At 41.1% G+C, this 21532-nt stretch overlaps 1 protein-coding gene across 4 annotated transcripts in view; it reads left to right on the forward strand.

The window, feature by feature from the left end:
• The window catches only part of ATP13A4 (ATPase 13A4), a 149135-nt gene that overhangs the window by 61260 nt on the left and 66343 nt on the right, over window positions 1-21532 (forward strand). Inside the window, exons 1-7 of one of the 4 annotated variants that reach the window (XM_042957025.1) lie at window positions 563-619; window positions 12763-12792; window positions 12863-12909; window positions 17230-17300; window positions 17392-17472; window positions 18969-19038; window positions 20520-20654. In XM_042957025.1, the coding sequence (XP_042812959.1) occupies window positions 12783-12792; window positions 12863-12909; window positions 17230-17300; window positions 17392-17472; window positions 18969-19038; window positions 20520-20654 (414 nt within the window). In that variant the 5' untranslated portion in view covers window positions 563-619; window positions 12763-12782. Of the gene's footprint in view, window positions 1-445; window positions 620-12762; window positions 12910-17229; window positions 17301-17391; window positions 17473-18968; window positions 19039-20519; window positions 20655-21532 lie in introns of those variants that run through there. The other 3 variants (XM_042957027.1, XM_042957026.1, XM_042957024.1) reach the window with 3 other exon arrangements.

Consider the following 21532-nt stretch of genomic DNA (forward strand, 5'->3'; position numbering starts at 1 on the left):
CTGCGGTCATCTGGTCCTCCTGTCACAAGGCTCATGGTCATGCCTGTCAAGGCTGTGGATCAGACCTGGGTTTGAATCTTGGAAGCAGAACTTCCTAGCTCGGTGGCCTTGGCCAGGTCTTGCTGAGCTCAGCCTCATCGTTTATGAATGAGGGTAATCTTATCCCATTCAGGGGCCGCTGGCAAGACTTAAACAAGATAACATATCATCTAGCATTGTGCGTGACACAGGGTAGTCAGGTGCTCAAATTATAGAAAGGGAGTTTCACAGTTTGATGGCGACTTCCTGGAGGCTTGGGATCCTTTGTCAGAGATCCTTCTCCATGTTCTCAGTCTTTCCTCAACTACTTCAGTCTCTGCCCCAGTTTTATACCAAAATCCCAATTGGTTCATTTGCTGTTTATTGTGCATAACCAATATTTGGGCTCACTTTGGTTCTTCCCCAGGAGCTATTTGGCTACCGGACTCAAGGCTGCCGGAAAACCCTCTGTCTTGCTGGATCCATCTTCTCATTTGGGATCCTCCCCTTGGTGTTTTACTGGAGACCTGCTTGGCACGTGTGGGCAAACTGTGTCCCGTGTTCCTTGCAAGAGGCAGATGTCGTGTTGCTGAGGACAACAGTAAGTGTGTATCTGGCTTTGTACTTGGCGGCCCTTTCTTTTCCTGGACATCTCGTTACAGGATGGCTGTGAGAAGATGTGCACACGGCAAGTTCCATCACAGCCTTGTGTTTTATTTACCAAGAACTCAATAATTTATGTATGGTGGGATCTCATTAAAAAGGCCAACTTCACAGGGCATTCCTTTTAAACTTGTGAGTTTTATGAATATTACAGCCTGAATAACCATCTTAATAGGTACAAACAATGGGTAATGTGAGGTAGCTGAGTAGGCTACACACTGCAAAATTCACATGGCTCCTTTCCCCTGTCCTGATGTGTCATACCTATCCTAGTCCCCCTGGAACAACTCTGCAGGAAGGGACCAGGAGACGTGGGGAGGAGCCATGGTTGTGTTGCATCCTGCAGATATGCTCGGGTAAAAAATGCAACCATCTTGTCCTGAGCTCATTGTCTCTGTCTGCTAATTCAAGGTCCTGGTATTAGGTGAGTTTCCCTGAATTTGCTCAGCTAACAATTCCTCCTGGCACTCATTACACTTAGGCAACGTGTGCCATTCCTGTTCCTGCTGGACTGTCAGCTCCACAAGGGAAGAGATCATTTCCAGCTTGCCACCCGCTGCATCCTGAATTCCTGCATGTGGTAGGGATCCCATAAAGATGTGGTAGCTGACAAGTGGAAGTAGATATTCCTATTGGTGGGAGTCAAAGTACAGTCTCACAGAGGACACTGTGCTGACTTTTCTGGCTGACTTTTAGTGAGCGTTTCTAACAATGCATCAACCTAAATGACCCAGAATGACAACAAAATTCTTGATAAGGCAACTTCTGCTGGGCTGTTAACTTTTGTATAGATATAGATATAGATATAGATATAGATATAGATATAGATATAGATAGATAAATACTCTAATGCAGCAAGAGGAGAGGATAGCAGTGAGTCTTATAACCACAATACAGGTGATAGCTGAGGTACTGCCTCCCCAGTTCCACTCTGGTTATCAGGGGGCAATGATCTTGCAGCAGTGGAAACAACCTCAGACACAGAAAAGCTTTCTGCCTTTCTGAGTGCACCACCAGACTGTTCAGATGTGAGAATGTCTGGTTGGCTGAGCTGCAGCCTCTGAGATTGCTGGCAGAGTCAAGGCACAAATAGGAATGGGAGGAAATGAGCAAGAAAATGGCAAGGGAAGGGAGGAAAATGAAAGAAACGGAGAGTACGGTTGGTAAAAGGAAAATGAAGGAGGAGAAAAGAGAAAGAAAGATCTAGTAAGAATGTTAGAAATAAAAATAAGTGTCAGGCCGTCTGGGTGGCTCAGTCAGTTGAGCATCTAACTCTTGATTTTGGCTCAGGTCATGATCCCAATGTTATGGGCTCGATCATGACCTGAGACAAAATCAAGGGTCAGATGCTTAACCTACTAAGCCACGAGGCACCCCTCTCTCTCTTTAAAATAAAACTAAAGGAGTGCCTGGGTGGCTCAGTCAGTTGAGTGTCCAACTGTGGCTCAGGTCATGATCTCACGGTTCGTGGGTTTGAGCCCCGCGTCGGGCTCTGGGCTGACAGCTCAGAGCCTGGAGCCTACTTCGGATTCTGTGTCTCCCTCTCTCTCTGCCCCTCCCCCGCTCATGTTCTGTCTCTCTCTGCCTCTCAAAAATAAAGAAACGTAATAAAAAAATTTTTTTAATAAAATAAAATTAAAAATTAAAAAAAAAAATCAAGTGTCAACCAACAGGTAATGATGCAGTTTGGGATTTGGAGTCAAGGCGTTTGACCTCTAGTCCTAGCACCTTGGATGTGTTACACCTCAGATGTGTTACCTAACCTTTCAGGACCTCAATTTCTCCACTTGTGAAACAGGCTTAGTGAAAGTACTTGTTCTTTCCTGAGTTGGTGTGAGGAGGAAGTGAGATTATGTATGTAAAAGCCCTTTGCAAACTATAAAATACATGATCAGACCATTTTGATTATGTGTGTGTATTATTGCTGAAGCAGCTCCGAGAGCTTGCTGTACAGAAGAGCATGCTACAGGCAGGTGCCACATGTAAGCTGCCCTGCTTATCTGGATGCTGTGTCCTCCCCTTATTAGCAAGGAGCATTCCTTTCCAGGACAGGAAACTTGGGGAACAGATCCAGTGCCTGGGAATCCTCAATATTTATCCATGCTCAATAACGTCACCTTTCCTGGTTGCATGTGATCCACTTCATAACTGGATATATATTGGAAAAATTTTACAAAGCTCTGGTGCCTCAGGGAGCTGTGTGCCCTCCCCCTCCTCCTCTTCCTTTGTCTCTTTCAAAGCCTTTTAAACCCCTCCCCCATTCAACTGCCCTCCACAACTAATCAAAGCCTTGGAAACCAGCTTCAATCTTGCCTTTTTCATCTTGATTTCAACTTTAATTTTTAATTACCTCCTCTTATGTGTCATTTTAAATGGATTTGCTGTGCGAGAGACTCTCCAAATAAATGAGGTTCTAAATTAGTCTTTATGTAATTAGACAAGAACTCAATTATATCAAACATTCTTACTATTTGAGCCTTAGATAAAAATGAGCTTTGGGCACCAATAGTTTATAAGTGTGCAGCTAGCTTATTTGCATTAAAATGACACCTTAAACATTTTTACTTGAGTTGTATTACTATAGCTGGACCGTAAGGACTTCGCATTAAGGACGACTAAGAAGACTCCTACCTGAAAATGTGTTGTATATTTATTTTCCATGTTATTAAAAAATCAGTACTTGGTATTTATCATCAATCTCACACTGGTAAGATTACAGATCATTATCACAGATACTGATTAGGTAGTCATTTCTTAACATTAAAAAAAAAGAGGGGGATGTGATGTACTGACTGAAAGTCCTTGGCACCCAGTTTATTTCCAGTTCCCCATCTCTTATTAAGCACGTCTAAGGGTGAGATTTTTCCAAAAAGGTAAGAGTAATTGCACTTTTATTTTATAATTTAAAACTGGCATTTTATTCATTATTCATCTACTTCTGAATTTTAACCAATATCTGTAGGGTTACCACATTTCTATGCAAATATCATAATTTACATTCATTGGTGTTTTGAATTCAGATGCTCCTGATGATTTCCATAGTTTTCATCTTTGTTATAATTACAGATGTAGTTTTTTCCTTTGTCACATGTTGTCAAAGACTCATAATGTGCAGAGGAGAATGTGATGATTGGTTACTAGGCTGAGTCAGGGTGTTGTAAATGGGGAGCATTTTCCCTTCAGTTCCCTCTAAAGATGTCAGGGCTAGGGGCTTTAGTTGGAAAACTGAGAAATTCTGCAAATCAGCCACGCAAATGCATCCCACGTCCCACCAGCCTGCCAGGATGCCCATCAGCTCCCAGTGCTTGTGTTCTCATGTTCTGGATCCCTTCCTCATCTCTCCCTCCTCCTGTGTAGCCTCGTCTCTCCAAGCCCATGTGCCTCACATCAACACCATTTTCTAAGGGAGCCAGACACATTTTGTTTATGCTTTTACTCGGAACATTTCTTCTGATATTCTCTATCCTCTTCATTCATTCAATTATTCCTTCATTCAGTAAACACTTCCTGAGAACCAATCATGTGTCAGACATTGTTACAGGTACTGGGAATACAGCTATGAGCAAAGCAAGTGGGACTCCACGTCCTGTAAAGTGACATTCTGGTGAGGAGTCAACTCATACATGCATGCACACACACACACACATGCACTCACACACACATGCACTTTCTATAGAGTATAGAAAGTAGGTGTTCTACCTCTATTTATTAAAATCTACTCATTCCTCAGCCATCTACCACCTTTTCCATCGATCTATTCTCTGCCTCAATTCTGGAGGGAATTAATTACCTTTCTTTCATTCTCTTTTAGCTCCATATTTTCACCTCAGGCTGCTATAATGCTTTTTGCAATCTGCCTTGTATTAAAATGCTATTCATTTCACATTTTATAAAACAGCATCTCACTGACAATTTCATAGAATTCCCATAACAACTCTGGGAAGTGGGCATTATCGTCTATCTCTATTTTACAGATGAGGGTATAGAGACCACCTTTGCAGGCTATTAAGCCTAGTAAATCTCCGTCGGGCTTTCCCTCTCTCCTTCTCTCCCTCCCTCCCTCCTTCATAAATTTGATGAGCACAGGTTGTATGCCAGCCACAGTGGTAGCTCATGGACAGGGGGTGGGATATAATAATTAGTAAAATCGGAGTTCTTGACCTCATGAAATTCATTAGATCACTACACAAATAAATGCAAACATCCCACTGCTAGAAGTGCTACTTAGGAAAGGTTCATGGTCATAGTAGGATTATAAAATAGGGTTCTGACCAAGTCAAGAAAGCCTGACGGCTTTCTTGAGATCCAAAGGATGATGAGTCAAAAGGTGATGGTGGCTGGTAGGGAGGGACACATGGGAAATGGTCCAGGAAAAGGGAATAGTGTGGACAAAGCACTTGTACCTGTCTTCTGACCCTCAAATCCAGAATTTTTTCCCACCATGCTGCTTTCCTTTTTTTAATAGTTTTTGCTTTTATTAGGTTATAGGCTTTTAGAAGGCAGTAACTGTGGCTTACTTTCCATTCCCCACAATATATAGAACATAGTTGCAGCAGGTACTCAATATTTATTTGATTTGATTAAATGAATTGAATTTAATCTGTAATAAATGGTCTCATGATTTCTACCAACATCTTACACAGATGTTAAAACGAAAGGTTCATGGTTGAGAAAGTAAGAGAAGATAGTATTATGTTTCTTTCAGGTACACATTCCGCTTCTGAGTCTCATTCCCCCAGCTCCCATTTCAATGGTTTTTCCTTAGACATTTAGCCAGAAAGCCCTGAGATTCTGTGGGCTCTCCTATCAAAAATGATTCTTTTTTTAAAATACTTATTTATTTATTTTAAGAGAAAGAGAGAGAGCAATTGAGGGAGGGGCAGAGAGAGAGAGGGAGACAGAGAATACCAAACAGCTCTTCACTGTGACATGAGATCATGACCTGAGCCAAAACTGAGTCAGACACTTAACTGACTGAGCCACCCTGGCGCCCCTCAGAAATAATTCTGTCATGACAAATAGTTTTTAAGCCATTATCCTTCATAACACAGGGCTTTGTATTTACTTATTTTTTTTAGCGTACTCTTTAATCCTCATCACCTGTTTCACCCATTCCCCTCACACCTCCCCTCTGGTAACCATCAGTTTGTTCTCTATAGTTAAAAGTCTGTTTCTTGGTTTGTCTCTCTCTTTCCGCCTTTGCTTGTGTTTTTTTGTTGTTTGTTTCTTAAATTCCACATGCATGAAATCATACGGTATTTGTCTTTCTTTGACTTATTTCACTTAACATTGTACTCTCTAGTTCAACCCATGGTTTGCAAGTGGCAAGATTTCATTCTTTTTTATGGCTGAATAATATTCCATTGTGTAATATAATATACCACATCTTCTTTATCCATTCATCAATCGATGGGCACTTGGGCTGCTTCCATAATTTGGCTATTGGAAATAATGCTGCAATAAACTTAGGGATACATATATTCTTTTGAATTCATTTTTTGCATCTTTTTCCACCCAATAGTGGAATTACTGGATCATAGGGTAGTTCTATTTTTAATTTTTTGAAGAATCTCCATACTATTTTCCACAGTGGCTGTACCAGTTTGCATTCCCACCAACAGCATACGAGGGTTCCCCTTCCACCACATCCTCACCAACACCTGTTGTTTCTTGTGTTTTTAATTTTAGCCATTCTGACAGGTATGAGGTGGTATCCCATTGCAGTTTTGATTTGCATTTCCCTGATGATGAGTGATGATGAGCATCTTTTCATGTGTCTATTTTCTATCTGGATGTCTTCTTTGAAGAAATGTCTGTTCATGTATTCTGCCCATTTTTATTTTTTATTTTTTATTTTTTAAAAATATTTTATTATTTTTGGGAGAGCGCAAGTGGGGAAGGGGCAGAGAGAGGGGGACAGAGGATCCAAAGTGGGCTCTGTGCTTACAGGCTGACACCAGTGAGCCTGGTGCGGGGCTTGAACTCATGAGCTGCAAGATTATGACCTGAGCGGAAGTCGGGCACTCAACCAAATGAGCCACCCAGGTGCCCCTATTCTGCCCATTTTTAAATTGGATTATTTGTTTTTTAGGTGTTGAGTTGTACCAGTTCTTTATATATTTTGGCATGTTTTCTTTAATGATTATTTTATTTTTGAGAGAGAGAGAGAGAGAGAGAGAGTGAGGGAGAGGCAGAGAGAGAGGCAGACACAGAATCTGAAACAGGCCCCAGGCTTTGAGCTCTTTGCTCAGATCCCAATGCAGGGGCTCGAACCCACAAACCATGAGATCCTGACCTGAGCTGAAGTTGGACACTTAACAGACTGAGCCACCCAGGCACCCCTATATATTTTGGATACTAACCCTTTATTGGATATGTCACTTGCAAATATCTTCTCCCATTCAGTAGTTTTGCTGATTTCCTTTGCTGTGCAGAAACTTTTTATTTTGACATAGTCCTAATAGTTTATTTCTGCTTTTATTTCTCTTGCCTCAGGAGACATATCTAGAAAAAAATTTTGCTACAGTTGATGTCAGAGAAATTGCTGCCTATGCTCTCTTCTAGGATTTTTATGGTATCAGGTCTCACATTTAGGTCCTCAATCCATTTTGAGTTTATTTTTGTGTATGGTGTAAGAAAGTGGTCCAGTTTCCTTCTTTTGCGTGTTGCTCTCCAGTTTTGCCAGCACCATTTGAGAGACGGTCTTACTCATTGCATATTCTTTCTTCCTTTGTCGAAGACTAATTGGCCATATAATTGTGGGTTTATTTCTGGGTTTTCTATTCTGTTCCATTCATCTCTGTGTCTATTTTTTGTGCCAGTACCATACTGTTTTGATTACTAACACAGGACCATTTGTATTGTGATTTACAGTTGCATATATGTTGCCTCATTTGGTCTATTCTGGTAGAGATCATTTTTTCCCCCTTTACAGATAGAAGCATAGAGAAGTTCAGGGAAGAGCTCGGGGTCCCATAGCTGTAAGCAGTGAAAGAAAAACTTCTATTGAGAACAGAGTTGGAGTTGGAACTGAAGATTTTTTTATCTCCTGGCTAGTGAGAAGACTCCACAGAGGCAGTAGTATGAAACAGTTGAAGAGTAGAGTCTGGAGCCTGACTGCCTGGGTCTCATTCCCAGTGTTGCTCTTGACCTACTTTGAGCAATGTATTAGCTCAGGCTGCCATAATAGCACACCACAGACTGGGTGCCTTAAACAACAGAAAGTTATTTTCTCACAGTTCTGGAAGCTGGAAATTCAAGATCAAGTTGCTGGCAGTGTTAGTATCTGGTGAGATCTTTGTTCCTGGCTTGCACATGGCCAGCTGCCTTCTCTCTGTTCTCACGTGGCAGACAGAGCTGTCTGGTGTCCTCCTCTTCTTATGAGGGCGCCAGCCCTATGGGATTAGGACTTCACTCTTATGACCTCACTTAACCTAGATTACTTCCTAAAAGCCCTATCTCCAAATGCAGTCGGTGGGGGGGGGGGGGGGGCGCTAGGGCTTCAACATATGGAATCAGTCCATATTGGGTGAGTTACTTACCCTCTACTCTGCCTCCACTTCCTCTTCCTCATATGTTAAGAGTGGCTAACAATAGTATCTGCCTCATTACCATGAGAAATCAATGAGAAATACATGTAAAATGCCTTGATGAATCTGTGCCTGGCATGGAGTCATTTCCTGGACATTGGTTACTACACACTTTTTAAAACCAACTTTAACTTTTTGTTACTTTCTGCTACACGCTGCATCTCCAGATATTTCAGATGATGAGCCAGCTAACTCACTACTCCCTCTTCCCTGAGAAAATGATCGTAAAAACAAAGCACTCAGTCTTTCCAAAAATGTATGCTGAATTGTTCAGGATATCGACATAGATACAGACACAGCCTTTGCTGTGTCATATAACTTCCCTGCTTTGTCCACACCCCCCCCCCCCACCACCACCTCATCCCCTTTTTTGGTCAACATGTTCCAGGAGTACTGAGACAATAATTTTGTGTAAGATTTTTTCCAATGCTTAGAACTTTCTTTCTCTGTTTTATAACTAAATCCTACATTCTAGCCAATGTCAACTTTTTCCAGCTAAGCCACTTTGGGAATATGAGGTCAAGGTGTCAAGAGTATCAGTGGGTCTGGCCAACAGGGGGAAAAGGAAAGAAAAAAGGGCCACTTAAATATAAAAAGAACAGTATTTTGTCCAAGTCATGGGTCTGCAAAGGCAGCATGGTGTTTTAGAAATAACTTGAGAAATGTTATTATTGCCTTATCTATCCATAATCCTCTAAGCACTTCACCTTAGTGAGAGAGTTCATGCTTTTTAGCGTTGCAATGTATCCATCTCCAAGTGAAAAGTACTGGAGTGCTGGTGTCTTTTTGGAACTTTGCAATGGGTTACTTAAGAAGAAATTCTTAAGGCAATCTCAGGAGTACATTTTGGATAGCAAACTCCTACACAAGGAGGTAAGTCACAGCGTTGGTGTGAACTTAAAGTGACCATTACACTACTTTAAAATTCCAACAGGTAAGATGCTTATAACAAAAGGTTGTAAGAAGATAAGCAAGGCCACTCACCTGGTGCAACTAGAAAAGTTAGCCTGGCATTTCAAAGTTCAGAAAGAGCAAGGCCACAGGAAATCAAAAATGCCCGGTTTTCCTCCCTATACCTTTGTTTCCAGGGCAAACTGAGGTCATCTGTTACATTCAGTTCTTTGAAATGCGCTCTTGAATTATTTTACATTCTGCTCTTAGAATTCAGCTGATTAATTCTCTTTTGATAAAGAGAAGGTAAAGCCCCCTCAATGAGACTTGAGGTGTTAAAAGTCTAGATTGGCCTGGCAAATAGTTTGGATTATTTGCATTACAAAGCAGTTATTTAAAGTGGTTGGCTCCTCAGGTGCAGTTAAGTCTCTTAAGGATCTTTACCTACTTGAGAGAGCTGGGAAACAGGGGTAAAGAGGAAATAGCCCTTTCCGGGTAAAAATGTTTCTTTTTCAGAAGGAAAAATAAATTGGAAGATTCTCAGAGCCTCTCAACAATTCTTCCAAGGGAAAATTAAGTTCCTATTTACAGAAAGAGCTCAGAAGCAACATGCTGCAGAAAATGAGGCCCAGAGCCATAGGCCAAGGAGCATTTGTTACACTCAGCTACTGGCCAGCCCTTGGACCAGATGCATTATGTATTATTGCGTTTAATCCTCCAAGCATCCATGAAATATGGTATTCTCATCCCCACTGGCCAGATGCAGAAAAATTCGGCTCAGAGAGTTGCCATGATTTTCAAGATGGTTCACAACTGAGGCTCAGGAAGGAGCCTGTGTTCTTTTGTTTCTGGGTAACACCAAACTGAAAACTAGGGGACGTGGATGATGTTGCCTGGAGGGACCACCTCACCCTGACACACTTTTCCCTCCATTTCTTTGCCTTTTTTTTTTTTTTCTTAAAAAGTTGGGTAGATTTCTTTAAAAATATGAATGATTTTACAGAGTCTTTAACATAGTAATAAACAAGAGAGTAGTCAATATTATTGCCTTACTGTAAGAAAAATGGTGGTCTCACTAAAGTATCCTTCCTTAACCTATTGAACTGTACTTTGCATTATATAGAATTATGGGTTATAGGGCTTGGGGGTAAGAAATAAACTTAAAGGCACAGATACCTAAACACCTTTGGTTTAATTATGGTACAGGCTATATAATAAGATGGAGGCCTGTAGATGAATTTTGGTCTCATGCTTGCCCAGTCTAAGGCATACAGTTTGCGCATTGGATTAGCACGGGCCTCAAAGAGCTTGGGAGTTCACTAGAACTCCAAAACTTCCCTTTGCCATTCCCTTTTTAGGCATTATAGTCTAGAAGTCTGTTTGCTGTCACACAGGGCCAAAGAGTGACAGCTTGGTTTTAGGAATCGGATTCTCTGCTGCCAAGAGAGCAGAGATTGTGAGAAACTGGATGCTATTTGTTATATGGTATAGAATTCAAGGTAATTTTCATACATAAGCCACAGAAACCATGGACAACTTGTGGAAACAAAGAGGAAGGAGCCAAGACTTAGAGTGGGAAGACCTGGCTTCAGGTCCTGCCTCTTGCCTTGCTACTCATACCAGACTGGCCTTGTCTGAGCCTCGCTGATAGAGTGCCTGGAACATAAGTATTAAATAAATGTTAGCTATTTTCATTATTATCTGATATTCAGAGGAAACTCACTCATAACAACATCATAAGTGGTCAAAGGTGTAGCCGTATAATGGTGAACTATGTCAATGTCAAGGTGTGTCCTATGGAGTTGTTGCCTATCTCGCAATACGTAGAATATGCCCAAGTTCAGTGGCTCAGTCATTAGAAATTGAGTCATTTTTGGGCTCTGAAGGTAACTCTATGCAAATCTGGTTTAATTTGATTTTTTTTTTTAAATGAGGGTAATAGTCAAGTTTACTGATTTTTAGAATTAACTTAAATTTCTGTTGTTTTTCCCCTCCCTTTCTTCTCCTCTCCCCTCCCTTCTTCTTTCCTTTCCTTCTCTTCCCTCATCTTACCCCCCTTTATTCCCCGCATCCTTTGCCTTGCTTTCCCCTCTTGCTCCTCCACCCTACCTCTCTGTCTTCCTCTGTCTCAGTCTCTGTCTGTCTCTCAGAAGCTGTGTTAGATCTGGCTGAGCACAGATACCCATCAAGCACAGTCCCTGCCCACAGTCCAAGAGGAGTGATAAGGTGGGCAGGTAAAGAGGAATGCAATGAGGTAGAATGTGGTAAGAATTTCAAGTAACCTTATAGTTTAGGGGAAATATCACCAAGAGAAATTAGAACAGTTCTCATGATGTGAATTTTGAGCTGGGTCCTACAGGATGCTTGGATCTAGCCCTGTGAAAGCTTAAAGAGAGTAGAGGAGGAAGTGTTTTCCAGGCTAAGGAAGCTGAAGGAGCAAAGGCATGGAGGAGGGCTTCTCTGGAGGAGAATCAATGTAAGAGATTAGCTCCAAACAACAACATATCTTCTCCTTTCTGTCCTTTTGCAACGTCAGCTGGGATACTCTTCTTGGCAAATGTGGGTGTGGTGGAGACAATTCCCAGCTCTGACCTATATTCCTTGGCATTAAATTGTTTCCCAGGCTTGACTTCCCTTACTGTCTGTCGTTCCTCGCTCCTGAGGTGTACCAGGTGTCCTAGTGGCTTTTATGCATAGCATTTACCCATTCAGATAATAACCACAGTTATTATCACATCAGTCTCTAAGGGACCATTGTGGTACCTGTTACTTAACCCAGTGCTGCTCACTCTAGTTTTATTCTCTGATGAAATCGGCAGTGAATGTGAAGGAAGTGGCTTCAGTTAGGGTCATGCAGGAAGGTGCCGCCTTGAACCCACCTGTGCTAACCTTTTGACACTTACCCCTGGGCACCTTCAATCCACACATTCAGGCATGTAAAAACATCCATTCACTCTCACTGGGCAGGTCACAGTTCACCAAATGGATGGGGATATATGAGACAATAATACATGGTTCCTACCTTTCAGATGGTCTAGACAAACAAGGAGAATACATGGCAGAAAGTGATTAGGAGCACAAGAGAGGGGCAGCTAGGATCTTTTGGAGTGAGTATAGTGGTAGACCCTCCTCCCCCCTGGCAAGACAGTATCACAGGGGCTTTCCTGGAAGAGGTAGAATTGAAGTTAAGCCTAGAAACCCTGAGATGGTTTAATTGACCTGGTGTCCTCAACCTCAGGGACCTACAGACCCTTTTGAGTGCTTGTTTGTTTGTAAAGTTTTGCATCTGACTGTGGCCTCATGGATTTGAAGGTTATAGCAAGAAATTGGCTCTTTGCTAAGAATTTACCTCCCTCCTCTTGAGTTTTGTTATATATGCCATTGCCTCATATTCACACCCAGATTCCTCAATAAATGACCATAGGGTTTTTTTTTCCTTCAAGTCTTTATATCTACCAGCTTTCATGGGCATGCAACTTTGTGTAGAATGTTTATTAAGTCCATAAACTTACAGGATTATATGAAAATGATGTTTCTCAGGTTGAATTTTAGCTTGATGACTTCTCTCAACTTCATGGGGTTTTGGTGTCTATTTCCTCAGGATGAATTCCACACTTACTCATGGAAAAAGGTAATGTGGATCTACTTGTCATCATTAAACAGCACGTTTGGTGTCACTCCTGACCACCCTCTCATTACAGATGAGGAGGACATCATAAATAGAGCCATCAGAAAGCCAGACCTAAAGGTTAGTACCTTTATGCTAACTGCTAATGCTAAAGAAATTTAATTCTCTCCCCAAAATTTAAGGTTAAGTTCAGATCCTCCACCACACCAATCCTCAACAGTATACATAGAACATTATAAAGAACATGTACTTTGGAGCTGGACAGAACTGAGTTCAAATCTCAGCTTCATCCTTCTAAACTGTAGAGCCTTGGATCCGTTACTAAACTCTGCCAAGTTTCTGTTTCCTCATGTATAAAATGATGATGATAATGCCTACCTCTAATATCCACTGATGGCATTCAATGAATTAAGGAACACAAAAATCTTTATGGTGCGATATACGTAGTAGTAGATACTCAGTACATGTTAGCTCTGAGTAGAATCAAGCCCTCTGTATGATTATCTATGAAATGGGGTGATGACCCAGAAACATCCCAGGGACTTCCTTATGTCTGCAAAATGAACTTATTTTGAGTTCTGTCATTCAAATGTGTTTGGGTTACTCCCTCTTCTCCATTTGAAATTAGTACTACTTGGATTATGGCTGGTTAACATTCATATTAGAAATGTATTTTATAAGACAGGCTGTTTTTCTCTTAAGTTCATGTGTGTTGGGCAGCTGTTTAACTTAGTTTTATGAGCGCAAGGTCAATTTTTTAAAATAATAGAACTTGATTGCTGAGCAGTTTCTGTATTGTCAATTGTTATCACCCAGGTGTCTTAATTGCCCAAACAAACAAAAACAAAAGAGGTCAAACACCTCCAAACCAACAGATTGCATAATCTGTCAGGGGGTTATTCACCTGCAAAAGTAGGCATCCCAAATCAACCTTAGGGACCTGCCCTCAGATTATTATTGACCTTCAGCTTCTTTAATAAGTGGGCAAAAAGATGAAGAAATGCTCAAATAAACATAAAGAAGGGGCAAAGGTCTTGAAATGGAAACCTGTGGCACCAGGGTGGTATCTTCATTTACCAGCATGTGGCTTAGGGGGTTTGGCTAATTACTGTCTCTCTGAGCCTTGAGCTTCTTATTTATAAAATGAGAGCAATAACCCCTTCTGTGCCTGTTCCTCAGGCTGTTGTACACCTAAGATGAGAAGATGGACATTAGGGTGATTTGTGGACTGTGATGTGCTACTTTCATAAAGGACTGAAACTCTCATGAAAACAGAGGAGAAGCCACAGGCTTCAGCCTTGACGATACTGACGGCGAGAGCTGTAAGGGCAACAATACCAACATGATAACCATTCAAACCATTCAGGGAGAGTTTGGAGATCTGCTCTGTCAGGTTTATAAAAGCCAGCTAAGAGGAGACTTAACTATTATCCTGGGATTGTGTGCAAAAGTAAAACCCAGTGCTTAACCTGTTAAACAGGACGCTCTCACAACGTGTTTCAACAAGAAATGAGGAACAGGAAGCCTGGGAAGGGGCAGGCTTCCTGGTTCCAAGTAGAAAGCTGAAAATCACCCTACCGCACACTCCTGACGCCTTAATTACAGTTTCCTGCTCTGAAGTTCCAGAAAGTGGGCAAATAAACTCCACCCCATGCAAATAATGTGCTTAATATCCTCTTACCTGGTGTCCAGAGCCTGTGAAGGTGATGAGGGAAACAGAGAAACTACAGGCACAGATGATTCCTGCTAGGAGAATTTTAAAGATAATTCAAAAGGTCTCTGATGGAGTCATTCTTCTCACTCTGTGAGGAATGGCCTCAATAAATTATCAGGAGGGGCACCTGGGTGGCTCAGTTGGTTAAGCCTTTGACTCTTGGTTTCAGCTGAGGTCATGATCTCACAGTTCCGGAGTTGGAGTCCCGCATCCAGCTCTGCACCGACAGCACAAAGCCTGTTTTCGATTTTCTCTCTCCCCCTCTCTCTTTCCCTTCCTCACTTGTGCTCTCTCTCTCTCTCGAAATAAATAAATACACAATTTTTTTTAAAACAGAAGAAATTAACAGGAGATAATGGAATCTTCTATTTTCTGACCTGAGGTAAAACTTAGTAGGAACCTCTTTATTCCTCATTATTACTGCCTTCATCTGCTGATGTTTTGTGTTTGTTATTTTTTATAAGCTTCTCAATCTCAGTCTGTGGCTTCACATCCTCTGGATTTAGGTTCTCTAATTGAGCAGGGGCCTCATATCCTCCCACAGTTTGTCCTTTAAAAATGTTCTAACCCAGACTTGTGAACCCACAGAAGGAACAAAGGAGGCAGCCCTCACTTAATTCAACTTGAATCCTGGCAGCTATGGGATTTTTCATACCTTCTTCTGAGACTAGCTTCAATATCATATCCTTTGAGAGACTGGACTCTGGAGCCAGTTGGGTTTGAGTTCAAATTCAATCCCTACTTAATAGGTGCGATCTTGGGCAAAAGACTTAAAGTGAACTTCAGGGATGAAGTGACGGTGAGAATAATATCTGTCTACCAGAGATTGATGAAAAAGACTAAAGATGATGATGTGTGAAAAGCCCACGTACGCAACAAGCTGTGATTACAGTCCAGCTCTGCAGAATTTCAGGGACTGAACAAGACAGGCAGGTGTGAGACAGTATACGTGAGGTTGCAAGGTGGACCATGGCAACCAATCTCCTTCAGACACTCTTTCCTCTCTCCAACTTGCAGCTTGTGAAGGAAGAATCACTCCCAGTGGCAGTGCGCTCCAATTTTATACGAAAATCAATTGGAAAATAGGATTTATTTTTTTAAAGTTACTTTGCAACCGATCTCATTGAAACAAATCGATCCTGTAAAATAAAATATACAGCATTTAATGCTCTCACTGGGTAACCATGAATGTGTGTGTGTGTGTGTGTGTGTGTGTGTGCATGCACGCATGTGTGTGCACACTCGTGTGCATGCACATATATTTATCGAATAGGATTCAGATTGATTTGGTGTACCCCGGGTCTTGGAGCTTAGGGATTTCACCTCTATTTCTAGATGTTCATGTGGTTGTAAAAGCATTCATTCGCTTCTTTACCAAAAAACATGTATTGAACACTTTTTAGGTTTCAGCAGTATACTCTTCTAAGTTCTAGAATTTATCTAACGATTATACTGACTGTACTATTCAGCGGTATAGAACAAACCCAGAAGAGTGCAGTGGAAATTAGAGATAATCTGCTCAATTGCCTCAGTTTATTCATGGGGAAACTATGGTGCAGAGAAATTTACTTGAATTTCTCAAGAACACAATTCTCAGAGTAGCTATAAAAGGAAAACACTGTTTCTCAACTTTGTCTGCACATTAGAACTATCTGAGGAAATTTAAACATATTTATGCCCAGGTTGCACCCCAGACAAGTGAAATCAGAATCTCTTGAGGGTGAGACCCTGGCATTAGTATTTTAAAGCTTCCAGTTAATTCCAATGGGCAAAAGGAGGTTATACCTATTGCCCCATAACAACATGGCACTATATCTCTTTGTGCTCAGTTAGGTCGCCAGTTAATGGAAATTCAGATTCACATATACAGTTGCTTAAAGAAATCAGAAACAAGAAGGCATAATTGCCATAAGCGTTAACCTTACCTTTCCTTTTTACTGCTGACATCGGACGCTCACATCCTGGAGAACATTTTCTTGCAAAAACCTCCTCACTCTCTTCTAGAACATGCTGCCAGCCTAATTTTGTTTCACAGTCTCTTCTATAGTTTTCTTTGAAAGTCCATTGCCCACAAGACAAAGTCCTAGATACTTCACCCTAGCATTTAAGACTGTACACTCTGATCTTTATTTATCTTTCCAGCCTCATTCTCCAGTCTGCAGTCAAGTAGACCCACTCATTTGCCCCTCCTCACAACCGACTTGTGCAGAATCTCTTCTACATGCCCTCTTTCCTTCTTATCTGGGCAGAAGTCTTTCAGCCCTTCAGGGCTGCAGCTCAGATGCCATCACTTCCATGATGCCTTCAGCCATCTGCCCGCTCAACATTTCTACGGCATTTCAATACCATACATCTTACTTGATCATATTTTTATTTCTTTGACATATATATATTGGACTGTATGGTATAGTTTTCACTTTTGTAACAGATTTTCTTCCTTTGTTAGGTTATCAATAACCTAGTGGAACACAGAGACAGAGTTTTATCATATATACTCATCTGCATAGTAAGCCCACGCATGATACACTCCGACTGAATGAAAACTCCTAAGAAAGAATGCCACTTGTGTAGCAGGGAAAGTTGCAGTAAGTTAGGAAAGGATAATCTTAAAGAAGTGTATTAGAGCTCTATTTTTGCTTCTTCTGCAGGCACTTCTTTAGCCACCAAACTGCTATGTATTTACTGATCCCTACATAAGAGACTTTCTTAGTACTTTTCTTTTCCAGGTGAGATGTATAAAAGTGCAGAAAATAAGATATGTTTGGAACAACTTAGAAGGACAGTTCCAGAAAATTGGGTAAGTCATTTCAGTAATTCCATCTGAAACAGAGAAACTTATCTCAAAAATATCATTTCTAAATAGGTCTTTCTCATTATTATTATTTCAGTTCTTTGGAAGACTGGCTCAGTTCTGCCAAGATACATCTGAAATTTGGATCAGGTCTAACAAGAGAAGAACAAGAGATTAGGTACCATGCCTACTGTTTTCTACATCAGCTCAAGAGGATGGTTGCCATCAGCCAAATAGAGAGCCTAGCAAATCAGTATCTTAGCTGGTCAATATCAGAAAACTTTGTAATGCTCTATTCAGTATTGTTAGATTCAATGCCTGCACATACCTTCTCTTGCTTCGTCGGATCAGCGTTGTGGGGGAGGTAGAATGAATATCCTCATCATTCCAACATAATACATGAGAAATCTGAGGCTCACAGAGGTTCGATGGCCTGAACAAAGGTCACATGGATGGGAGGTGATTGAAGAGCTGAGTCTCACAGGTTTAGTCCTCTTTCTACTCTACACAGAGCTTCTCAAGGTTATAATAATGGGGTTGAACCAGTTTGGGTTGTAATCAGGAAATATATTTTATGCCAAGATCACATAGTTGAATAATAATTTCAGAGCAGCAGAAACTGTTGTGCAAGAACTGCAGCTCCATGATTCCAAAGCAGTTCCAGGGCAGAGGAACCAGGCTGAGGAAGAGCACAGTGTTGAATGTCAAGTCTATCAGTAATTCACTGTGTGGTTTTGAGCAAGGAACTTCTCATCTCCGGGCTTTGGTTCCCTAGTTGTTAAAAAGGGGAGGAGGACTTTGGAAAGACCTTGCTGGTCCTAAGTTTCTGTGATACTCATATTCCCCTGCACCCCCATTTTCCAGTACTTTGAAGGGACCCAGAGCCTTTCAGCATCCGCATCACCTAGAAGCTTGTTAGAAATGCAGAATCTTAGACCACACATCATCCCTCTGAATCAGAATCTTCACATTACCAAGATCAGGAAGTCATGTGTATGAACACTAAATCTCAGGAGACACTGCTCTAATACATTTGGCCAAGCTACTTGATCTGAATATCTACATAGGAGGCACAGAGAGTGTGGTCAGTGTTCCCAACAGCAAAATAACTCATAAAGGGTCCTTGCTCTGCATAATCTAAGAAATATACCTCTAGGTTTTCAGTTAAAGGGTGTATAACTTTGTGTATAGAGCTGTCTTTGAGATCCCAACATCTTTTTGCTCACATTAAAATAAATTCTACAGCTTCCCAGAACTAAACAGGAGTAGGAAGGTAGGTCCAGTACTTCTTACTAGTAAAACTATTTTCTTGCAATGATCTCTCCATCCCACATCCACAGAGCCACAGTTGGGGACAGAGTTGAGAGAGTGCCAATCTGGAAACTTACTTGAATGAGGCAACCACTAATATTAAATACCCAAATTGCCATCAGGGAAATATTTAGACCTCAGGAAGAATCTAATTTAGTAGATGCAATAGGATCATGTTTATTGTTTTTGTCCTTGGGAACCACCCCCTCCCCACTCAGTTATTTTGAGAAGGATGGAGATATTATGGAACAAGGGAGGCTTACCTTGACTGGGAGAAAGTGAATAGGCCTTTTTTCGAATGAGTGAAAAATGAGCTTCATTTTTATTAGTTGTAACTGACTGACCTATGATCTCTCCCTATAGGAGGTTAATATGTGGGCCTAATACTATCGATGTTGAAATCACACCAATTTGGAAACTACTCATCAAAGAGGTACGCAGGACTTACTCTTGGCGCTAAATAGAGGCTAAAGGAGTTCTAGTCAAACAATCAAGAATGCTACTTGTTAATAAGTAACCGTAATTTGTGATATTTTAAAACAGTACAAAGGATAGATTCTTCATATCTCTTTTCTACTGTTTTCCTTGGAGACCATCTTTTGCACATGTTGCCTGGCACAGTATAATGACACTCATGTGTCTACTTATCCTTTAATAACTGGGTGCACCTCTTCTCTTTCTTTCTTTCCTTTTTAATCCAATGTTTCTTAGCCTTTCCCAACTTTGTGAAACTAAAATAATAATTAAAAATTTAAAAACTCAAGACATTTCTTATGGGCAACATAATTTCCTCAGCATTAGCCTTATTAGTTCTCTAGATCTCAATGTTTGTGTGGGAGGGAAAAAAAGGACTTGACCATCATTTGTTAAGTTGAATTTTTCCTCTTTGAGTCTACCATTGAGCTTATTTTTCATTTTGCAGTGATTATTATGCAACTATAACCATACAGCTGTACCCTGGGTCTTTTTCTGAACTTCTACTTGTTTTTGAAAAAACTTACTAAACCCAAGGTATTTTCTCAATATTTCTAGTAAGAAAGGAAGCAAAAGAAACTGATAGGAAATGTTTCTGTGTGCTCCTTCCCCAACCAGAGGCAAAGATTGCTGTTCCCATCTTAGACAGATGGAAATCAACTGGAGAGCATTTGAATAAGGGTACAAAATGTCTTAAACCAAAGCAGGCTAACAACTGTGGAGTTAGCCTCTCCCTTCTTCCACAGTGTCCTAGATGTTCAAGGACAGTTTCCCAGTTTCAGCTTGGCTCTCTACTAATGAGCAAATGTAGTCTTCAACTTATCCATAAATCTAAGTACTTTGATGGCTTAGAAGATGGCAGATGCTGTGTCCGAGGGAAGAACAACAGACTCGAGAGCATTTTAACTCCGTAAACCTGAACTAAAACTTCACCCTTCTGAGGGCCAGTACATGTGAACTAAACCTCATAGTATCCACACCCTACACCCTTGTGATGGTCATCATGAGGACCCACGAGACACTACTTTGTGAATGATAAGGTGCAGCAGTGATTAAAAGTAAGTGCTCCAGGGTCAGCTCCCCGGGTTCAAGGCCTACTCTGTGATTTGTTGCAGCTGTGTGACCTTCAGCAAGTTTCTCAAGAATCTCATGTCTCAGATCTCGAGATCTGAGGCTCAGCTTCTCCATCTTTGCAATGGAGATAAGTAAAAGCTTCTGGGTAATAAGGTAATTATGGAAATTAAATGAGAAAATTCAGGTAAAGTTGCTAAGCACAGTGTCTGGCACGTGACAATTGCTGAATAAATACAGTAAGAATGAGAATATTGTATGGGGTGGTTGGTGTCACAGAGAGGCTTTTGAAAGCAAACAAGTCAATGAATAGCTCAGGGCGAAGACTAAATATCCCCATTGCCTTCCTGTTTTTGTGTCTGCCAACAGGTTTTAAATCCATTTTACATATTTCAACTCTTCAGTGTCTGTTTGTGGTTTAGTGAAGACTATAAGGAATATGCTTTTGCCATCATAATCATGTCCATCACGTCCATAGCGTTGACGGTATATGATCTCAGAGAGGTGAGTTTTTCCCCCACCAATCTTGTGGCCACAGAAAGGGAACAGTAGGACCTTTATTGAAATACTGTTAGAAAGAAGAATCAGGAAATAGCCATTGCCCACTCCACATTAAATGAGACCAAGTTTGTAAATATCTAGCACAAATATTGATACTCAACAACGTTAGTCCTTTTCCTTCTATTACATCCTGATTCCTAACCTTCCAAGTTATTTTTCCTCCTCTCTTTAGTTTATTCAGGCTGATCAGCCAGAGGAATTTACAAATATCTATGAATTGTGCATAAGTGAAAAAATATGTACAGAGAATACTGTCGAATCTTGAAGATGATGGGAGAGGGTGCAAGGTGGAAGGGTCTGTTTCATAATGACTCTTTGCCTTTTCTAGTTGGTCAGTACTTATTTGTCAAAGCCTGAGTCCAACACTAGGCTTTCTTTATACCCACGCCAGAGGATCTAGGTGCCGTTGGGAAAAAGTCCTGTAGAACAGATTGGTTGATGACACTCTAAATCCATGAATTCCATCCTTATCTGGGCAAGCTTTCTGTAGGTCCCTGGTCAATGCACTGTCCCATTCTCAAAATTAAGAATTCACACCAAATATTTCTCCATGAGAGAGATCTCCTGTTCATCTCATAGTCCACTTCTCTAATTCAGCAGATAATCTCACCACTTGTTCCACAAGGAAGATAGAAGCCAGAAGACAGGAATTTGCTCAACTCCCCACTCTCCAACTGTCAAAGGACTCTGTTTCTGCCTCCCACCCGCCCTGCTCTCCCGTTATGGAGGAGAAAGGGCCCCTGCCTGTGCTTGCCAAAGCACCCTCTCTGACCTGCTCAGGGTGCTTCTGTGGTCCTTCAATGACCTCCTCACTCCCTCCC

Source organism: Panthera tigris, chromosome C2 (genome assembly GCF_018350195.1).
Source record: "Panthera tigris isolate Pti1 chromosome C2, P.tigris_Pti1_mat1.1, whole genome shotgun sequence".
NCBI lineage: Eukaryota > Metazoa > Chordata > Mammalia > Carnivora > Felidae > Panthera > Panthera tigris.